At 48.2% G+C, this 15,680-nt stretch overlaps 1 protein-coding gene across 1 annotated transcript in view; it reads right to left on the bottom strand.

Moving 5' to 3' along the window:
- Positions 1-3,285: 3,285 nt before the first annotated feature.
- LOC132149591 (cytochrome P450 2K1-like) overlaps positions 3,286-15,680 on the bottom strand; it is a 44,351-nt gene continuing 31,956 nt past the window's right edge. Inside the window, exons 3-9 of the mRNA XM_059558970.1 lie at positions 5,546-5,695; positions 5,293-5,453; positions 4,954-5,133; positions 4,648-4,789; positions 4,359-4,543; positions 3,838-3,979; positions 3,286-3,476 (exon numbers count right to left, since the gene is read on the bottom strand). Coding sequence (XP_059414953.1) covers positions 3,289-3,476; positions 3,838-3,979; positions 4,359-4,543; positions 4,648-4,789; positions 4,954-5,133; positions 5,293-5,453; positions 5,546-5,695 — 1,148 coding nt within the window. The 3' untranslated portion in view covers positions 3,286-3,288. The remainder of the gene's footprint in view (positions 3,477-3,837; positions 3,980-4,358; positions 4,544-4,647; positions 4,790-4,953; positions 5,134-5,292; positions 5,454-5,545; positions 5,696-15,680) is intronic.

Below are 15,680 nucleotides of genomic sequence, written 5' to 3'. Positions count from 1 at the left end.
GAATTCATTTTGGGAGCAATGACTGATGAATGTATTTTTTATCCAGTGCCTGTAAATAAGATTAGTATTGACCAAGTGCAGAGGCTGGCATATGTGGATCAACTTACTATGGTGTGTATTTCAATATGAAAAATAACTGTCATATTGATTCAATGGATTTATTGTATTTCGAGGGGGAAAAAGTATCATGGATTTATTGCATTTTTGAGGGAGAAATAATAAAAATGTATAATAAATCTTTGAAAATCAAAACCTGGGTTTTAATTTTTTATGTTATTATACACTAAAGATGTTATGTGAAAGTTTGAAACAGATAATAGTGCTTTTCATCTTGCCAGTTTCTTGCCACTTGTTTTGGATATCACAAGTTTAAAATATCTTCTGTGTTCCACAGAGCAAAGGAGTCATATGAGTTTGGAAAGACCAGACCGTTCTCATCCCAAGGCGTCATGTACTGACCCTTTTGACATTTCGTCAACATCCTACGCACATGGCACCCTCTAGCGTCAATATTAGAAGCAGATAAAAATGGGCCAGAAGGCGCCTCCTAGCGGTCTAACCCTAACCCTAACCCTAACCTTAACCCATAATCTCTGTCTCATATTGACGCTAGAGGGTACCATATGCGTAGGATGTTGACGAAATGTCAAGAGGGTCAGTATATGACGCCTTGGGATGAGAATGCGTTAGAAAGACACAAGGGCGATTTAATGAAGATAGAATTGCCATTTCTGGGTGAACTATTATATATTTTCTTTATGTGAAAAACAGAATTATGCTCTTTAAAAACTTGTCAGTCAGGTTTTTCAACAATCCGATCGAAGCAAAGCTGAACTGGTCATTGAAAAGTACTTATCTCATTCATACTTAACAGTGATGCGTGGGTAGATCCGAAATGAGCGGGTGCCTGCAGTCATCCGCGGTTACCCGCAGTTACGAGTCATCCAAAAATATTTTTAATTATATTCGGGTCGCGGTCGGTTGGGTCGTTTGAAATAAAGATGCCAATTACACCTTTGTAATTTATATAGTACTAGACACAATTTTTAAATACATAGGCCTACACTTTATTGGCTGAATAACTGGTGCGATTATAGAGTGACCACCTCTCCCGCTTTATGTTGTAATTTACAGCAATTTTACCCTTTCTCCCGCCTCACGCAAATTGAGCATCTGTTCTGCTTTTTCATTCGACCCTGCCTAATAAATACACGGATACGTCCATAGACGTACTGTTAACTTATGTCCAATAGTTCAGAGGAGAGCAATAAAAGCGTTAGTCGATATGCTGAGTCGTACGTCAATCAAACTGTTGACTGGTTCACGAACGCCTCCTCAACATTCAACAATCTCAAATTGGAGAGCACGCGCTGTTCGGTCAGGTTAAGCAAAGCAGCCATGGCCTGTGTCCACGAAAAAGAGAAGATGCACTTTTAATAGCGAATGGACCGCAACATACTCTTGGTTAAGACCTGTAGATGGCGAAGCAGATAGAGCTTTTTGCATTTTATGCAAAAGCGGTTTTTCTGTAGGACATGGTTGAGAATACGACGTGAGCGACATGGTGCATGTGAGTACCACAGAAAAAAGGCACATCATCAAGAAACATGCAAATCATTGCAATCGTTTTTCAATAAACCAAATGACCCACAGGCTGAGAAAGTGTCGGCAGCAGAAGGGACGAGCATTTATCATACCATACATCACACACATTCATATCGCTCTACCGACTGCAGTAAGTTAGCCCCAGTCATTTTTCCAGATTCTGAAATAGCTAAGAAAAAAGCTGTAGAAACTTTGGGTGATATTTTGGGTCAGGTAGTGTCTTAATCTTTCAGTCGATGGGTTTACAAAGAAATATAGGCAATATATTACAGAAAGCTTGAAATGTCTACTTTTAAACGAAAATATTCAAACCAAAATAAATAGGCTACTCTCAGATTATGTAATCCATATGAAATGTGCATTTCTCTCTGGCGTTCATGGCGAGTCCGCATCGTCAACTTCATCTTTGCAGTGACACAAAAAACACCAGTTTATTACTAAACAATTAAATGACTCCTTGCTAATTTAGACACATTCATAATCATTACAGGTTCTTTGTGGCAAGCCTTATGTGTGCGGACATAACGCTTACTATCCTGTAGGCTACTACTTTTACAAAATGCGGGTCAGGAAGTGGGTCGGGTACAATATGTTCTTTTTCTTTTTTTGCGGTCCGAGTTTGCGGTTCTTAGTTGAAAACATTGGTCGGGTGCGGGTTGTTTATACACTGACCCGCGCATCACTGATACTTACCTCACACAGCCTCAAATATGGTTTGTTGACATCCACCATTGGCAGATTCCCAAAAGTGGCAATGGTTTTGGCCATGGAGGTTCATTTTCGTCTCTCTGAGACCGGAAGAACAGGAGATAAACAGCTAAGAGCAGAAGCAAGCAGCAGATTAATGTTCCTGTGCTGGAAACCTGAAGAAATGCCTCCATGAGAGCCATGTTCACAGAACAATACCCAGAAGATCTTGAGGCTCGTGCAGTTCAAATGTAGGATAGGTGAAGTGGGAGTGGCTACATTTGATCTTGGAGGAGGAGACTGTCAAAAGTCCAGCGTTGTTGTAGATGTACAGTAGATTACATGTGAAAAAAAAAAAAAAAAAAAAAATATATATATATATATATATATATACATATATAAAATATATATATATATATATATATATATATATATATATATATATATATATATATATATATATATATATCAGTAAAATATATCTTTAAGTTTATCTTATTAGCAATATTATTCTTATACACATTAATATAACTTAACGTAGTCTTATCTTAAGTGGTTAAGATATTTTTGTGTTAACAGGTTAAAAAAAATATTGACAAGGATTTTGTACAGCACATTTGTTGTAATGAATAAATAAAAATGCCCAAGATCTAGCAAATAGCAAAGGGTGGGAAAGCACTTTTTTTTCATAATTATATTAAGTGAAAAAAAAAAAATATATATATATATATATATATATATATATCAGTAAAATATATCTTTAAGTTTATCTTATTAGCAATATTATTCTTATACACATTAATATAACTTAACGTAGTCTTATCTTAAGTGGATAAGATATTTTTGTGTTAACAGGTTAAAAAAATGATTGAGAAACTTTTGTTAAATTACCTTTTTTTACCGCAAAATTCTTACAGCACAACAAGTACAAAAATTAACAAATACAACACATGCAGACGAGTTATGCCAAAACAGCAAAAGTTTGAGTGTGAAGTATCAGGAGCGTCTGATCGCACACAGCTTGTGTGGAGACGGATTCAACGTTATTCCGACTACTCCTTTGAGATCCAGCTCATCTCCAGAGACTCCAGGTGCAGTTGTGAAGCGGTAGCTCTGAAGGAGGGAAGTGAAGAACAGGAAGAGCTCCATCCTGGCCAAACTCTCTCCAAGACACATCCTGTGTCCTGTGTGAGAGAGTGAGTCAGTTGTATGGTCTGTTGGGCTTGAAATTCTGTTTATTTAGGCAGCACACTAGGTTTTGGAACACAGCTAATGACAGCTGCATGGCACTCTGTAACAGCAACAAAACACCTCAGCACTCTAACATAATAAAGGAATGTGACAAAAATAATTAACAGAGCCCTTTTTTTTCGCCCTCGTGCAAAACTCCTAATCATCTTGAAATTACTGTATTTGACCTGCAAAATTTTTTCAGAACCAGTCTGCAGATTTTGGACAGTTGGATAATGTATTTGGACAGCTGGTTGATAGAGTATGATGGACACAAAAAGTTTTTTTTATCTAATGCTGAAGTTTCTGTAGTACCTGCAGAAAAGGGCATGAAAGCATCTCTCTTTACAAATTGGCCCTTCTCATCAAGGAAGTGTTCTGGGTAAAAGCTGTTTGGTTTTTCCCATTCGCTTGGATCCTTCAAAACAGACGTAAGCAGAGGAACTACAGTGGTGCCCTAAAAAAAAGAGAGAAAAGACCAAATATTCAAGATACACATGGTATCTTCTCTTGGCTTTATACATATTTATTCTTCTGACCAGTGTTGGGGAAAGTTACTTTTAAAAGTAATGCCTTACAATATTGCGTTACTCCCTAAAAAAGTAACTAAATACGTTACTTAGTTACTTTTTATGGAAAGTAATGTGTTACATTACTTTTGCATTACTTTCACGTTACTTTTTAAATATGTGCAGGGCTTGATTGTTTTTAATATAAGAAGTTCTATTTATAGCAAATGTAAAAGCCCTTTCACACCAAAAAGTGTAATGAATAAATCTGATTACGTAACTCGCGTTACTTGTAATGCATTACCCCCAACACTGCTTCTGACTGACCTTCTTGATGAAGTATCCATTGAAGGTAACGTCACAGCTGGTCATATGAGGGAGATTCAAGGGTAAAATGTTTGCCAGTCTCTGGGTTTCATGAATCACAGCATCTGTATATGGCAATTTCTTTCTGTCTTCCACCACTGGCTGACGTCCACCGATCACTCTGTCAATCTCTTCCTGAACTCGATCTGCACACAAATACAACACATATTTGTTCCTTTGGACTACAATAAATAAAATGGGGAAAAATAAATTCAGCATTGAGGAAATATTCCTTATATTGTCTTTTTACCCTGTAGATGAGGGTATTTGGCCATAAGCATCAAACCCCAGCGCAGAGTCGTTCCTGTGGTGTCAGTACCAGCGACGAACAGATTTGTCACAGACATCATAAGGTTCTCCTCATGAAAATATGAGTCCGTCTTGCCGGATTTCTGTAAAATGCAATAAAAATAAAAAGTGTTTGATTGAATAAACTCAAAAGAAAAAAAAAGAAAATAAAAGAAAAAACCTATTCAGATCTTGAGCAAACTGCTAATTTTCACCTGCCACCTGAATATTCTGATAATTACAGTAAACGGGATCATTGAAAACGCACCACATCGTTTTGTTTGCGGATGAGAAATGAGTCGACAAATCCTCGGCGGTCTACTGGATTCAGAGTCTCCAGAAGTGCCTTGATCAACTTCATCACCTGTTCTCTATTTTGAATAATATTTTTAACAAAAATCCTTTTGTTTTTGAGTAATGGACCCAACCATGGAAATATGTTGTAAAGCTAGAAATGGACAATCAGACACAAAAGAGAATGTTATCTAGAGATGCACTTTCAGAAGTTCATTCTACAAATGGGTGCCTTGTACATACTGTAAATAATCGATTTCGTAGTATCTGTGGACAAAATGTAGTTTCTGGTTAACATATTCATTATACTTACCAAGATAGAAAGTGATCCACTAATCCGAATATTTTCATTTGCTCTGTCGACCATTTCAGTGAACCGAGGGTCAGTGTATTCAAATCTGCTGCCGTACACGATAGACGAGATGATGTTTGATACAGCGTAGTTCACAGGCTGTGTCGTGTCGAAGGGTTTCCCTGTGAAGAGGAAACAACATATAATCTCTCAATGGATCTTATAAACTAAGAACATAATTGCATGTTTGTACTGTGCATGTTTCAGCTTGTACCTTCAAACTTATCAAACTCTCCTTTCAGATACTGAATTTCCTCTATGATTTTCTCTTCACTTCCTCTCTTGCCCATCCCAAAGTCCCGAAGGTTGCTGAGAGCGAAGCGTCGCATTTCTTTCCAGTTATCTCCATTGGAAAAGATGATCCCTGATAAACACAAAACCATCAGACAATGAGTCTGCTGCAACACTATTAGAGAATGATTATGCATTGAGTACACTAACTTTGGACCTTTAGCACATATACAGTGTTAGATTTATTAAAAGCATTGTATGGCAGGTTAATTAATGAATAATCTATTTGCAAATGAATTTATATTACTTTAAATATGTAAAAAAATATTTTCACTAATTATTTATGAGAACCAATTTATACTCCTTGTTTAAAGACAGCATTCACTTTCAAGCCAACTGTACCCTAATAACAGCATATTTAGGTTTTTCATTGTTACAGTGGCTGGTTGTATTCTTCCTTATAATGAGCTCATTTCATGGCAAATATAATGAAAATGTATTAGTTGTACACATTTGAGTACATTTCATTAGCCTGGAGAGACCATGTAGATCTGAAAGTTTCTGCAACATTTTGTCTTGTGAAATGTCTAGCATTTACAGTTTGCACGTTCATCTGAGGCAAAAATGAAAAAAAGAAGCATCGTACCATGCTCGTTCATTATCCTGAAACTAGGTGAAATATGTCTGTTGCCGAACTCTTCTGCATGACTCACAAGAGCCTCTTTGACAGTTTTGTATCCAACAAGGACCAGTTTTTTGGGGACCCAAAAACACTTGAAATATGTTCCCGTAGGTTTTGGAGAGCTGAGAGGACGCAGCGAAATACATTTACAAACAAATCTCACAATGTTAGGCTACTATTACTGGTTGAATGTGTTTAAGTCAAGTTCTCACCTCACAAAAGCTGTCAAAGGATCTCGTGAGGTCAAGGTTCAGGAGGTTCCCCAACAGTGGCAGTGGTTTGGGTCCTGGTGGCTCTTTCCCTTCTTTCTGAGATTTGGATCCAGAGGAAAGCAAATACAAACCCAGAAGCAACAGCAAAGCTCCCAGTAATGTACCTGTGCTGGAAAACTGCAGCAGAGACTCGACAACAGACATTTTCTCTCTGAGCTTCTGAGCTCCTGCACTCATGCATTTATACTGTAGCAGCTGTGTACGGGAGGGACATGTGATACATGTGGTGTGATAATGTCACGGGGTGACGAAAGAGAAGCGGAACTAAGTCCCGCTGGAATTGTGTTCCCCCCGGGGACGGTGTCGCGGTAACACCGGTCCACTTCCGGGTTGCGCATTACGCCACAATAACAGCGCTAATGACAGATTGACGTCTGGTGTGGAGAGTTTGATGTGGCGATCTGTGAGAGGATTATGGAGGCGGAGTAACCATATAAAAAGGGAAGTACAGAGACCATGGGGGTGTTGTTTTCCTACTGGCTGTTCGTTCCCCCGGCTGTTCTTCCTCGCTGTCTTCTCCCCGGATGTTGTTCTTCTCTTCGGATGTGTCCCCCTGGGAGAGGTGAATCCCTTGGACGTTTTGGGCTGGCGTGTGAAGGTAGTTGAGGACTATTGTGGGGTTTCGGCTATCTGGCTGTGCAACAGATATATCAGCGATCGAGTGGAGATATTAAGGACGGAAAGGGTGCGAGTTATGGGAAGCAAGTGAAGACCAGGCCGCGCCATCATCATCAGAGGGAAGATAAGTGACCTGATCTGGGACTTTGATAAATTGTATACACCTGTACTGGGATTAATAACGTTGTGAAGTGGACGGAGCAATCGTTGGGTGAGTGCTGGCTCTAATTGCACGAAGAGTGGGTGTGCCGTGCCTGAAGTGGTGGGTTTACATAATAAATTGTTTGAAGTGAAGTTACAGAGTGTGGGGAACATATATATGGAGTTAATGCCGGACGCTCACCACTCCGAAAGCCCACCACCATCGCCGTAACCAATACCCAGGCATTCAGCGTGCTCCCTGTTTGCGGGAAGTTTGTGTGTGTACATGCTGATGACTTACTCTGCTGTGTAGATCGCAGGATTCTCTGGGCCGAACGCCGCATGTGATGTCCCTGTGGAAAGAGGTGGACACAAGAATTATTCCTTCCCCGGTCTCAACCGAAGCATCTCCCAGCCGTAAGCCCCATTACTTATTAAAGGACACATACCGCTGTTGATTACTTACTCTGCTGTGCAGATCGCAGGATCCTCTGGGCCGAACGCCGCATGTGATGTCCCTGTGGAAAGAGGTGGACACAAGAATTATTCCTTCCCCGGTCTTGACCGAAGCATCTCCCAGCCGTAAGCCCCATTACTTATTAAAGGACACATACCGCTGTTGATTACTTACTCTGCTGTGCAGATCGCAGGATCCTCTGGGCCGAACGCCGCATGTGATGTCCCTGTGGAAAGAGGTGGACACAAGAATTATTCCTTCCCCGGTCTTGACCGAAGCATCTCCCAGCCGTAAGCCCCATTATCCATTAAAGAACACATACCGCTGTTGATTACTTACTCTGCTGTGCAGATCGCAGGATCCTCTGGGCCGAACGCCGCATGTGAAGTCCCTGTGAAAGGAGGTGGAAACGAGAATTATTCCTTTCCCCGGTCTCAACCGAAGCATCTCCCAGCCGTAAGCCCCATTACTTATTCAAGAACACATACCTGCTGTTGATACTTACTCTGCTGTGCAGATCGCAGGATCCTCTGGGCTGAACGCCGCATGTGATGTCCCTGTGGAAAGAGGTGGACACAAGAATTATTCCTTCCCCGGTCTCGACCGAAGCATCTCCCAGCCGTAAGCCCCATTATCCATTAAAGAACACCTACCGCTGTTGATTACTTACTCTGCTGTGCAGATCGCAGGATCCTCTGGGCCGAACGCCGCAAGTGATGTCCCTGTGAAAAGAGGTGGACCCAAGAATTATTCCTCCCCCAGTCTTAACCGAAGCATCTCCCAGCCGTAAGCCCACCACTCATTCAAGAACACATACCGACGGTGATTACTTACTCTGCTGTGCAGATCGCAGGATCCTCTGGGCACGAACTGCCCGAAGACTCCACGCCCTCCCGGCGTCCGAGGTCCGATCCCGGTCTGGTTGGGAGACATAGAGTTAGTACAGAGACTTTTAAATGCTTTTAACTAAACAAAACTTTGTTCATTTTTATACTCTCTCGTCTGTCTGGTTTCTCTGGTACGCTCCCCGAGGTGATCCTGGGTTTCAGGGGTGGGTCCAGTCAGGCTTGGCCACCCCGACCTGTGACAGATTTGGCGTAGTCGGCAGGATTTCACCTCGGGTTGAGCGGCCAGGGATTCTCAGATGGCCGACGACGAGGCACTGGGGGCCCCACCCCGAGTCATGCCAGTGTTCATGGGAAACCCCTGGGTCCAGAAATATGGAGGAAGTGAGTCAGAGGTGCGCCTCTCCGAATGGCGGGCTCAGATCGAATATCTGGCCGGGCTACAGGGACTGAGCGCGACTCAACAGCTACAGTTTGCCCTCAACTCCCTTGACGGGGAAGCACGGCGGGAAGTCCAAGCCGCCCCCGAAGCTGTCCGAACCACCGCCCAGTCTGTGTTCAGATTCCTGACGGAAAGGTATGGTGACGCTACTCCAACTGCGGTTCTCCGGGCCCAGTTCTTCAGCAGCAAGCAGGGCCCCCGCCAATCCGTCAGAGCTTTCGCCCTCCAACTACGGGAGCAAGTTACCAGGCTGCAGGGGCGCCCAGACCATGGTCTCGGAGAGGGTGAGACCCTGTTGAGAGACCAATTCCTGCTGGGGCTAAGGGAAGGCCCGGTACGCCAGGGACTTAGAGTCCAATTTAGGAGGGAGCCGGAACTCACCTTCGAAGACCTAAAGAAGGAAGCGGTGGCATTGGAGATTGATCAGGCTGAGGTGAAAGAGCCCCCTGTGTGTGCGGCCGTAAGTAGCTCCGTAGTGGCTGTCCCCGACATGGCGGAGTGGAAACAGACTCTGAAGCTAGAACTCCTAAAGGATGTCCGGGAGCAGATGGCGGAGCTAACCAAGACGCTCGTGGACGAGCTGCGTCTCGGGGCTACCAGGCCAGAGGTGAGGCCCATCTCGCGGGACCGGGTGTACTCGGACGGGAACAGGGACGCAGGGAGGCGACCTAACCGGCCCAACCGACCCCAGTTTGAGTGGGACGAGCAAGGACGACCTATCTGCAACCGCTGTGGCCAACCAGGCCATTACAGCCGACAGTGTGGCCCTCGAAGAGGTTCGGAGGGGGGTTTTTAGGTCGACCGGCCACAGTGGGTCGTGTGGTCGGGACCCCCTTAGATGACCCACCCATCGGAGCAGGCTCCAAGGACAGGCTGGTCGGGCATAGCCCAGTGGTGGAGGTCCAGGTGTGCGGTGTGAAGGTGCCCTGTCTCGTCGACACCGGATCCCAGGTGACCCTGTTCGCGGAGAGCCTGTCGCAAGAGCTGTTTGGAAACCAGAGGATGCATGGGACGGAGGCTCCCTGGCTCTCCCTGAAAGGAGCAAATGGTCTGGACATCCCCTACATTGGCTACAGGCTGACGGACTTGGAGATCCATGGAGTGATCGTGCCCCAGAAGGGAGTGATCATCGTAAAGGACCACTGCTTGGGGAGTCACCGGGCCTTACTAGGTATGAATGTATTATCTGCATGTTGGGAAGAATTGTTTCGGGCAAAGCCCGCTCGAGGGATCTCGCCGGCCGAACAACAGGAATGGGAACGCATCGCCGCTGACTGCCGACGGATCCAGATGTCCCGGGCCCGGCGAGGCCGCGAAGGGACTGGTCGGGTAGTGTGCTGGTATGCCCTGTCCGTGCCAGCGAACAGCGAGGCCCTAGTATGGGTACGAGTCCCCCAGCGGGACGTAGGAGCGGAGGAATGGGTGTTGGTGGAGCCCCACTGGGATGGCCAGCAGGTAGAAGTCGCCAGAGGTTTGGCCGTGGCACGAAGAGGACGGATCCCGGTGAGAGTTCGGAACGGGACGCCCCACGTCGTGCACCTATACAAACATCAGCGGCTGGTCAAGGTAACGCCGGTAGAACCCCATCAGGTGCGGGAGGACCAGGACGTGAGCTTTCGCCAAGTACACCCCGCGGTGGTGGAAGTGGCCCTTACCCAAGCGAGCTCGTCGCCCCAGAGTCTAGGGGAGGAGGTGCCCGGCCACTTGAAGGGAAGTTCCCTGCAAGGGGAGGAGCTGGGACCGGCACAGGCCAGGAAGCTGCGAGACCTGCTGAGCAAGTGGCAACATGTCTTCTCGGCACACGAAGAGGACTACGGCTGCACCAACGTCGTGCAACATCGGATCCCCACCGGAGATGCAGAGCCCAGTAGAGAAAGGTACCGACCCGTCCCACCTACCCTGTACGCGGAGGTCCGCACACTGCTGCAGGGTATGCTCAATCGAGGGGTTGTTAGAGAGAGCAGCAGCCCGTGGGCAGCTCCCATCGTGTTGGTACAGAAGAAGACTGGCGCATGGAGGTTTTGCGTTGACTACCGCAAGCTGAACCTGGTCACTAGGAAGGACGCGTTCCCCCTACCCCGGATCGAGGACTCCCTGGCTGGCTTGACACGCTCGGCATGGTACTCCACGCTGGACTTGGCAAGTGGCTACTGGCAGGTACAAGTGGCCGAGGCCGACCGGGAGAAGACCGCCTTTACCACCCCGTTCGGTCTCTTTGAATGGGACCGGATGCCCTTCGGCCTCTGCAACGCTCCTGCCACCTTCCAGAGGCTGATGCAGCGGTGCCTGGGAGGTCAGTTGATGGAGTCCGCCTTGGTGTACCTGGATGATGTGATTGTCTATTCCCCAGATTTCGACTCCCACTTACAACACCTTGAGCAGGTCTTCGGGGCCATGGAGAAATATGGGCTGAAGCTCCAGCCGGACAAGTGCCATCTGTTACGGCGGGAGGTCAAATTCTTGGGACACTGTGTGGGCGCGGCGGGAGTTTCGGTCGACCCGGAGAAGGTGTCGGCGGTACGAGAGTGGGCTGCCCCACAGACGGTGAAGCAGGTCCGGTCCTTCCTGGGCTTCGTGGGGTACTACCGCCGCTTTATCAAGGACTTCTCCAAGATCGCAAAGCCCCTAAATCAGTTGCTGGCTGGGACAGGACGCCCCCGAGGTCGCGGATCACCGGCTATCCTGTGGAGCCCCGAGTGTGAGGCTGCGTTCCGGCGACTGAAACACGAGTTGCTGCAGGCGCCGATTCTGGCGTATGCGGACTTCTCCAAGCCCTTTGTCTTATATACAGACGCGAGCAACCTGGGCTTGGGGGCCGTGTTGGCCCAGCAACAAGGCGATGTAGAGCGGGTCGTAGCCTACGCAAGCCGGAGCCTTCATCCAGCAGAGAGGAATGACGCAAATTACAGCTCCTTCAAGTTAGAGTTGCTGGCGCTGAAATGGGCACTCAGCGAGAAGTTCAAAGATTACCTGTGGGGTGCCCAGGTGACGGTAGTAACTGACAACAACCCCTTAGTGCATCTACAGACGGCGAAGTTGGGGGCAGTGGAACAGCGCTGGGTGGCCCAGTTGGCCAATTATAACTACCAGCTCCGGTACCGGCCAGGACGGGAGAACACCAACGCTGACGCCCTGTCCCGACTCCCGGAAGCTCAAGGTCCGAGGGACCCACCGGAACCCACGCCAGACCCCGAGGGAGAGGAGTATATGGTGGGCATTGTGGAGGCGCCGGGGACTCAACGTGAGGCGATGCCTGTGAGTTGGGGATGGGACCCCTGCCGCTGGAAAGAGCGACAGCAGGCCGACAGGGAGATCAGTGGCTTGATGCGATGGCTGGAACGGGGGCGAAAACCGACGTTGGCCGAACAACGGGCCCAAGGGGGAGCAGGAAGGAAGCTGTTGGGACAATGGGCCAGACTACAGGTGAAGGAGGGAGTACTCTGTAGGTCTGTCCGAGATCCGGGGCTGGACGAGGAACTCCGACAGATCGTTGTCCCCGAAGGCCAGGTGCAAGAGCTCTTGATAGCGTACCATGATCAGCTGGGCCACCAAGGGCACGAGAAAACGGTCTCTCTCTTGAGGCGACACTTCTACTGGCCCAACCTAGAAGCAACGGTACGTACCTTCGTTCGGGCCTGTCCTCGTTGTACCTTGTTCAAAGCCAGGAAGGAGGCACGAGCACCGATGGTCCCCATCCAGGCAAAGGCTCCTCTCCACATAGTCGCAATGGACTTCTTGACTTTGGGTCGGCCAGCAGACCGCTATCAGAACATCCTTGTCATTACCGACTTGTTCACCAAGTACTCCTGGGCCATTCCTACCTTGGACCAGACGGCGAATACCACCGCCACTGCTCTGTGGAGGGCTGTCTTCCAGCCGTTCGGTTGCCCCGAGTTCCTACACTCGGACCAAGGGCCAAACTTCGAGTCTCGGGTAATCAGAGAGCTGTGTAAAGTGTACGGCTGCACCAAGATCCATACCACTACTTACCACCCCCAGGGAAACGGCGGATGCGAGCGGTTCAATCAGACCCTATTGAACTTGCTCGGCACGCTAGATCAAGAACATCAGAGCGACTGGGTGAGTGCGCTACCAAATCTGATTCAGGCCTACAATAACAGTACGCACAGTACCACGGGCTACGCCCCCACTTATTTGATGTTTGGCAGGCATGTGCGGATGCCCACCGACTTATTGCTGGGGACGGCAGCAACCGAGGAGGAGGGGAACGTAACCGAATGGGTAGGGCGCCACCACCAACGCCTCCATTTTGCATACGAGCAAGTCTCGAGACGGATCCGAGCGGCTGGGAAGAAAAACAAGAGGCTGTACGACCGGACGGCTCGGGAAGCCCCCCTCCTCCCAGGAGAAAGGGTCCTGGTAAGGGACAACCGGCGACAGGGAAAGGGGAAGCTCAGTGACCGATGGGAGAGTACCCCATATGTGGTCGAGGGCCAGCAGCGGCCGGGACAGCCGGTATATACGATTCGGCCCGAAGGAAAAGCCGGGCCCGCTAGAGTGGTCCATCGGAACATGATCCGCCCCTGTCCGAACTATCCCAGCCCCGTAGAGGAGGCGCCAATGGAGCCTGAAGCTGTAGCCCCGTGGATAGCAGGATGGGCCGTGATCCCAGGAGAACGGGGAAATGTCCCCACAGAAATGGCCCCCAGAGACCCAATGGATATGCCTGCGGACATCGACCCTGTCTCGCCACCACGACGGTCCCAGAGGGAGAACCGAGGTCGGCCCCCGGCACGCTATGGAGAATGGGCGACTGAAAGGCGTTCTAGGGACTAGAACGGTTTGGCAGGGGGGTATGTCACGGGGTGACGAAAGAGAAGCGGAACTAAGTCCCGCTGGAATTGTGTTCCCCCCGGGGACGGTGTCGCGGTAACACCGGTCCACTTCCGGGTTGCGCATTACGCCACAATAACAGCGCTAATGACAGATTGACGTCTGGTGTGGAGAGTTTGATGTGGCGATCTGTGAGAGGATTATGGAGGCGGAGTAACCATATAAAAAGGGAAGTACAGAGACCATGGGGGTGTTGTTTTCCTACTGGCTGTTCGTTCCCCCGGCTGTTCTTCCTCGCTGTCTTCTCCCCGGATGTTGTTCTTCTCTTCGGATGTGTCCCCCTGGGAGAGGTGAATCCCTTGGACGTTTTGGGCTGGCGTGTGAAGGTAGTTGAGGACTATTGTGGGGTTTCGGCTATCTGGCTGTGCAACAGATATATCAGCGATCGAGTGGAGATATTAAGGACGGAAAGGGTGCGAGTTATGGGAAGCAAGTGAAGACCAGGCCGCGCCATCATCATCAGAGGGAAGATAAGTGACCTGATCTGGGACTTTGATAAATTGTATACACCTGTACTGGGATTAATAACGTTGTGAAGTGGACGGAGCAATCGTTGGGTGCGTGCTGGCTCTAATTGCACGAAGAGTGGGTGTGCCGTGCCTGAAGTGGTGGGTTTACATAATAAATTGTTTGAAGTGAAGTTACAGAGTGTGGGGAACATATATATGGAGTTAATGCCGGACGCTCACCACTCCGAAAGCCCACCACCATCGCCGTAACCAATACCCAGGCATTCAGCGTGCTCCCTGTTTGCGGGAAGTTTGTGTGTGTACATGCTGATGACTTACTCTGCTGTGTAGATCGCAGGATTCTCTGGGCCGAACGCCGCATGTGATGTCCCTGTGGAAAGAGGTGGACACAAGAATTATTCCTTCCCCGGTCTCAACCGAAGCATCTCCCAGCCGTAAGCCCCATTACTTATTAAAGGACACATACCGCTGTTGATTACTTACTCTGCTGTGCAGATCGCAGGATCCTCTGGGCCGAACGCCGCATGTGATGTCCCTGTGGAAAGAGCTGAACACAAGAATTATTCCTTCCCCGGTCTTGACCGAAGCATCTCCCAGCCGTAAGCCCCATTACTTATTAAAGGACACATACCGCTGTTGATTACTTACTCTGCTGTGCAGATCGCAGGATCCTCTGGGCCGAACGCCGCATGTGATGTCCCTGTGGAAAGAGGTGGACACAAGAATTATTCCTTCCCCGGTCTTGACCGAAGCATCTCCCAGCCGTAAGCCCCATTATCCATTAAAGAACACATACCGCTGTTGATTACTTACTCTGCTGTGCAGATCGCAGGATCCTCTGGGCCGAACGCCGCATGTGATGTCCCTGTGAAAGGAGGTGGACACGAGAATTATTCCTTTCCCCGGTCTCAACCGAAGCATCTCCCAGCCGTAAGCCCCATTACTTATTCAAGAACACATACCTGCTGTTGATACTTACTCTGCTGTGCAGATCGCAGGATCCTCTGGGCTGAACGCCGCATGTGATGTCCCTGTGGAAAGAGGTGGACACAAGAATTATTCCTTCCCCGGTCTCGACCGAAGCATCTCCCAGCCGTAAGCCCCATTATCCATTAAAGAACACCTACCGCTGTTGATTACTTACTCTGCTGTGCAGATCGCAGGATCCTCTGGGCCGAACGCCGCAAGTGATGTCCCTGTGAAAAGAGGTGGACCCAAGAATTATTCCTCCCCCAGTCTTAACCGAAGCATCTCCCAGCCGTAAGCCCACCACTCATTCAAGAACACATACCGACGGTGATTACTTACTCTGCTGTGCAGATCGCAGGATCCTCTGG

This window comes from Carassius carassius, chromosome 9 (assembly GCF_963082965.1).
Source record: "Carassius carassius chromosome 9, fCarCar2.1, whole genome shotgun sequence".
NCBI lineage: Eukaryota > Metazoa > Chordata > Actinopteri > Cypriniformes > Cyprinidae > Carassius > Carassius carassius.
The sequence above is the reverse complement of the archived record's forward strand: the minus strand, read 5'-3'. Positions and strand labels throughout refer to the sequence as shown.